Source organism: Oenanthe melanoleuca, chromosome 6, assembly GCF_029582105.1.
Source record: "Oenanthe melanoleuca isolate GR-GAL-2019-014 chromosome 6, OMel1.0, whole genome shotgun sequence".
NCBI classification, from domain to species: Eukaryota; Metazoa; Chordata; class Aves; order Passeriformes; family Muscicapidae; genus Oenanthe; species Oenanthe melanoleuca.
The window spans coordinates 17032408-17038149 of NC_079340.1; the positions used below are offsets into that span (position 1 = coordinate 17032408).

Consider the following 5742-nt stretch of genomic DNA (forward strand, 5'->3'; position numbering starts at 1 on the left):
CAGAGACATCCCAGCCAAGACAGGCAAAACATATCAGAAACTGATATTCCATTGCAGCAGATTTATGAGGCAAAGCCTGGAGGTGCATTACTTAAAAGCTTTAAACTTGTTCCTCTCAGTCTCCATCCCATTCTTTGTAACTGTAATTTACAACAGATTTGTACTCCATGAATTAAATTCTTGATAAGAATCTGACTTGCTTCACAAAATTAGATTAGAGTGGAATAAAACACTTCAGTTTGAAGTATTCTATCTGAATAACAGCTAGAGTCAATACCACAAATATTCCTCTGGAAAGCTGCAGAGGAAACCATTGCATAAGAACAATAACAGAAAGTATATTTATCACAACCAACACACGGAACAAACGTTGTGCAGTAGTATCTTGAGAGCCAAAATCAAAAAGCAAGGTAGTTAATGGCCTCACACACAAGGAATGCTTGTGCACAGCAGCCACTTACCTCCTCATCCTTCTCTTCACTGTCAATTACACTTCCCCGATCACTATCTACTGATCCTTCTAATTTAAATGGAAACAAAAAAGTTAATATCAGACAGACAGAGAACAATGTAGTCACCATTTAAGCAACCTAAAGACTCAATGAAGAAAACTAAAATTCAGGTGGGTAGAGTGGTTTGAAAGAGATTTGAAAGCTGATGAAATTTTAACACTTTGCATTTCTAATACACAAACCACAAGTAACTGAAAAATTACTGCTTTGTATACTGGAAAAGTGGTTGTTACATCATGATGAACATTTTTTCCCCAGCTCATTACAGCCTGCATCTAAACATGCAAGAACAGTACAAAGGACAACCAAAGCAGTGATTTAAAACAGTCAGAAATCTTGGACTAGGAACTAATTACTTGCATAGAAATAAAAGGTCATGCCAGCACACACCTTCACTAGAGAGATCTCCAAGGCCAACATCATCCTGTTCCATAAACTGCTGAGAGCCAATCAAGTAAGGTAAAGGTCTGTCAATATAGAGATCCTGGAAAGAGACAACATCAGGTCTTTCTGACATCTCTGAACAGCCCTGCATGGCTGGCAAAGACAGAAGTCTTACACCTCTTGTTTTAACTCAAGGAAGATACAAGCTTGTTTAGAGTCCCACCAAACACGTGCTTCAAGTCAACACACAGCTGGGTGGGCTAGCTGAGGTTTATTCCTCTCAACACTGTAAAAGAAAGTGGCTACTTCTATTTGTACAGTCCCAATTTGTTTTCTACATGTCATCTAACAGAAGAACATCCTTGCAAGGATATTTTACAGGCATGAGTCTTATCCCAAAACAGTAAAAACCACCCATAAAGATATGGTTTGAACCTAAAAAGCATGAAATTTGTACATCCCACGCCCACACAGACCTGAGGCTTCCCCTTCACAGTTCACTCCATTAAACTAACTTCCTTCAGGGTGCCAAACCTTAATGCTAACCTTACTGCAAGACAAGCAGGTTACACAAGGAGTAGCTCAGCAGAGAGCATTTCTTCAGATGCAGTCATCAAATCCTCTTTTTAGGTAACAGGTTTAGGTAACATCAATTTTAGACTGAGGCAGTAATACAGCTGATAGAAGCAAAGAGCAAGTCCAAGAAAGCAAAACAAACCCAGCAAGAACAGCTCCATGTACCTTTGGCTCAAGTATCAGTTCCATTTTTTCATTACTTTCTTCCTCTTCTGAGTCAGAGTTCCCTGCTTTGATGTCTAGCTGTTCAAATGCACTGTCCAGAACCTGCAACCCATAGTTCACTGCTTCTTGAATTTTAGGGATTAGATCAGCTTCTTTCTGTTCCCGTGTCTTTTCCTTTAGCAACAGAAAAAACATATGGTCATTGCATTTTACTTAAGACTCAATCTTACTACAACACACACAAAATGTTACTTTCAAATTCACACAATGAAAGCTTTTTCACTATGTGCATTAGAAGGACAATCAGAATTTTTTTTTTTCTTGACTTAATCAATTTTCACTCCAGAAATAGAGACGTTCTAAACATCCACATCAGCACAGTATTGTTTTATTTGTGCTCCTAAACTATTATGGGGACATTAATGGTATAATACACCTAGATTGCAATACATATATATATATATGTACACATCATATATACATATATACATACACACACACATATATATAAAGCTCTCTGAGTACTTATTCCTAGGAATTATTCCAGTCAGATTCTGCTTCCCCAATTCACTACCAGTGAATCCAGTAAGGTTGCCCAAGGGCTTAGTCCTCTTGCTGAAAAAACATATATAACTACTTGAAAAATCAATGCTTAAGTCTGGTCTGCTGGATACAGTACTGAGTTTGGGGAGGCCCTAACAGATGATCACATACTGTAGTAGCCTCCAATATCACTGTCAAATTTATGTCTGAGTGACATACACTATCCAACAGAGAGACTTCAAGGAGAAAGGAAGGAGTTTGGTTTGTAAGCTGTAAATGTAAGCAAAGCAAGTTCGAAAATGAGAAGGTAGACAATGGCTGCAAACATACTGACAGCACTCAAGGCAGCTAAAGTTACCTACCTGCTCTGTTTTGTCTCCAACATCAGCTTTGGGAATAGGTTCTTCCACTTCTTCATCATATACTCTCTAAAAAGTCAAGCAAAATTAATTTGTGTAAGAACAATGTACTACTACAGGAGCTAAACCATGGGTACCACAACAAAATACACTGTTAATTTATAATTATTTACACATTAATTCATTACACATTAAAAAAGGGAAGCCATGGATGATGTCAAGTACCTTCATGCATTGGCAGCAGCCTCTCAATGCAACTGAGGTAATTCAAGCCTGCTAACAGACTAACCTGAACATGGTAAAAAATGCACTTTTAACCTTCCCAACATAAAGCTTTTCTAGACACCTTCAGAGTGAAACCTATAGTTTACTTACAGCTGTCTGTTGGAACCCTGAAGCCTGGGAGTTTTAATCTTTCTGTGCTTTCTGACACTGACCCTCAAAAGAACACTGCTTTTGACTTGAGGCCTTGGAGAAGGCTATCAGCTGCCTACATTCCTTTAGCTTTCTGTAATTTAGTAGCTTTCCTTCCACACTCACAGAGAGGGTTTACAACATCCCTCAACCTTCAGTTTGTTCTGATGATCCTTCACATCCACCTCTTTTAGCACTCTTTTGTAGGACCAGCTACAAGGAGACAAAGGGGAATAAAAGATCTCCATGGAATCTGCAAACTTAAATCCAATTCTCAAACACAGGTGCAATTATCCCCTGGGAAGAGAGAGATCTCTCACTAGCTAAACTGAGAATCAGAAATGAAGACCTATTTCTGTGCACCTTAATTTGGGAACAAACAGCTGTAAGCACATGAGATTTAAAACACTTGGTACAACCAGTTCTCAGTGGAATAATTATACTGAACAGCCAAGCTAGGTCAGAAAGGACACTGCAGCTCTGAAAAAAAAAACACTACCACCAAAAACCCCCAGAATATAAATCCAGTTTTTCATCTTTTCCTCTGCCACCACCTTTCCAATAATAATGCCATGAGACACGTATGGCCTGAAATAATGCTGATCAAAACAAAACACCAGATAAAACTCACAGTGCTAAGCCCTCCCCAAAAATCTGAAATGCTATTAATGCTCTTCATCTTAACTAGACACATACTTCTAGTAATACAATGTTGCTACTACAGGCTTTCAAGGCTAGCTTTATCTTTCAAAATAGAGATATCTATAAAGTGGTAACATTAACCAGAAAATATGCTTGTCATGACCACACAAAGGGGACAACTGCCTGTAGGCCAACACCTTTAACACAAAATGCTTTTAGAGTAAAGTAACACCATTAGGCAAATTGACAGCACTCTATAACATTCTTCATATTTATGTATAATATTCTTCATATTTGGACAGGTAAGTGCAGACAAATGCTAGATTCATGCAAATTGTGAAGATAAATCAAGACATCCCAGAATTCCCAACTCATTCATAGTTGTAAACCAAAACTCTGATCTCCAGGTCATGAATTAGCAAGGAAGGAAGGTATTGCTGAAAAGGCAAAGGGAGTCTCCCAATATTAGACAGTGTAACGCTCACAAGGGAATTAGGATATCCTTTAACAGAATGCAATTAAAGGTCACTTCATCCCTAAATAAGCATCAGACTTGCCAGAAAGCTAAACCACTTCTCCACACTACATTAAGAGACAATGATTGAAGTACAAGTTTGATGTTGTACTACAAAACACTCACATTCTCTATGAACTGCGTGTTGGACAACATAAGAAAGTCATTGAAGACATTATGAAGGCGACAGTCTGTAGCTTTTGTTTCACTAATCAATCCGTCCACCTGTTTTTTGATTTCGTGTGTCCTGGAAATGGTTTGCTGTGAGAACTCTTGTAGAAAATGCAGAAGCTGTTGACAACAACAAAGGAAAGCAATAGTCAGCATGCAACTCTTTTTCCTTTTGGCACCGTTTGTAAGACAGGCAGAACTAATCATACTCTTCAACTGAGGACCAAAATACATTAGACTGAAACACTCCCACGCACACACACAGGACCAAGTCTCAGCCGCTTCATTCTGCATCGCCGTCCGGGGCAACTCACTTCAGTTTTCCTGCCCGGACCGGAGGGTTTAAGGAACCAGGGAGCAGCCGGGCCCCGCGGCAGGCCCGTCCGAGAGCCTCGGCCAGCGGGCGGCAGCGCCGCCCCGCACACGGCCCGGGCCCGCGGAGCCGCGGCCCGCGCTCCCCCCGGTACCGGGCTCAGGCCCGCTCCCGGCCGCGCCGCTCACCCCGGCGTCCGAGGCCAAGGACCAGCTCTGGCTGCCCTTACGGATCTCGTCCAGCGACCACGGCCGCTCCCACACCGGCGCCGGCTCCGCCACGTCCCCGTTCATCTGCGGGAGAAGGAGAGTGAGCAGCGGGGCCGCCGCCGGGGCCGCGCCCGGCCCGGCCCGACCGACCCGGCCCGCCGCTCACCCTGGGCGCGCGCCGCCGCCGCTCGCGGTCAGCTGAGCGCCGTCACGTGACCCGCCCCGCCCGCCAGCGCCGCGGGACCGCCAGGGGGCGCGAGGCGGCGCGCGGGCGGAGCCACCGCATCCCGACCCCTCCCACCGCTCCCACCCTGACCCCTCCCACCGCTCCCGACCCCGCCCACCGCATCCCGACCCCTCCCACCGCATCCCGACCCCTCCCACCGCATCCTGACCCCTCCCACCGCATCCCGACCCCTCCCACCGCTCCCGACCCCTCCCACCGCTCCCGACCCCGCCCACCGCATCCCGACCCCTCCCACCGCATCCTGACCCCTCCCACCGCATCCCGACCCCTCCCACCGCTCCCGACCCCTCCCACCGCATCCCGACCCCGCCCACGGCGTCCCGACCCCTCCCACCGCTCCCACCCTGACCCCTCCCACCGCATCCCGACCCCTCCCACCGCATCCCGACCCCTCCCACCGCATCCCGACCCCTCCCACCGCATCCCGACCCCTCCCACCGTATCCCATCCCGTCCCGTCCCGTCCCGTCCCGTCCTCGCCGCAGGAATCCCGCTGGCAGGAGCCCTGCGGAGGTGGGCGCGGCCGCCGCCGCTGTGTCCAGGGTCAGGCTCCCATCCCTGAGGACGGGACATGGGGACATGTAAGGGACACGGGCAGCCGAGTGGAGGATAGCAGGAGGCTCTGTGCACATCATTCCCGCTGTGCAGTGTCTGCTGATGCCCAGGCATCAGTGAAAAGAGACCCCTTCCTCCT

At 46.1% G+C, this 5742-nt stretch overlaps 1 protein-coding gene across 1 annotated transcript in view; it reads right to left on the bottom strand.

The window, feature by feature from the left end:
• Positions 1-4971, bottom strand: part of LOC130254737 (WASH complex subunit 2A-like) — a 35988-nt gene extending 31017 nt beyond the window's left edge. The window contains 6 exon segments of the mRNA XM_056494657.1: positions 462-520; positions 903-996; positions 1638-1811; positions 2543-2608; positions 4236-4400; positions 4782-4971. Of these exon segments, the coding sequence (XP_056350632.1) occupies positions 462-520; positions 903-996; positions 1638-1811; positions 2543-2608; positions 4236-4400; positions 4782-4886 (663 nt within the window). The 5' untranslated portion in view covers positions 4887-4971.
• Positions 4972-5742: the final 771 nt, after the last annotated feature.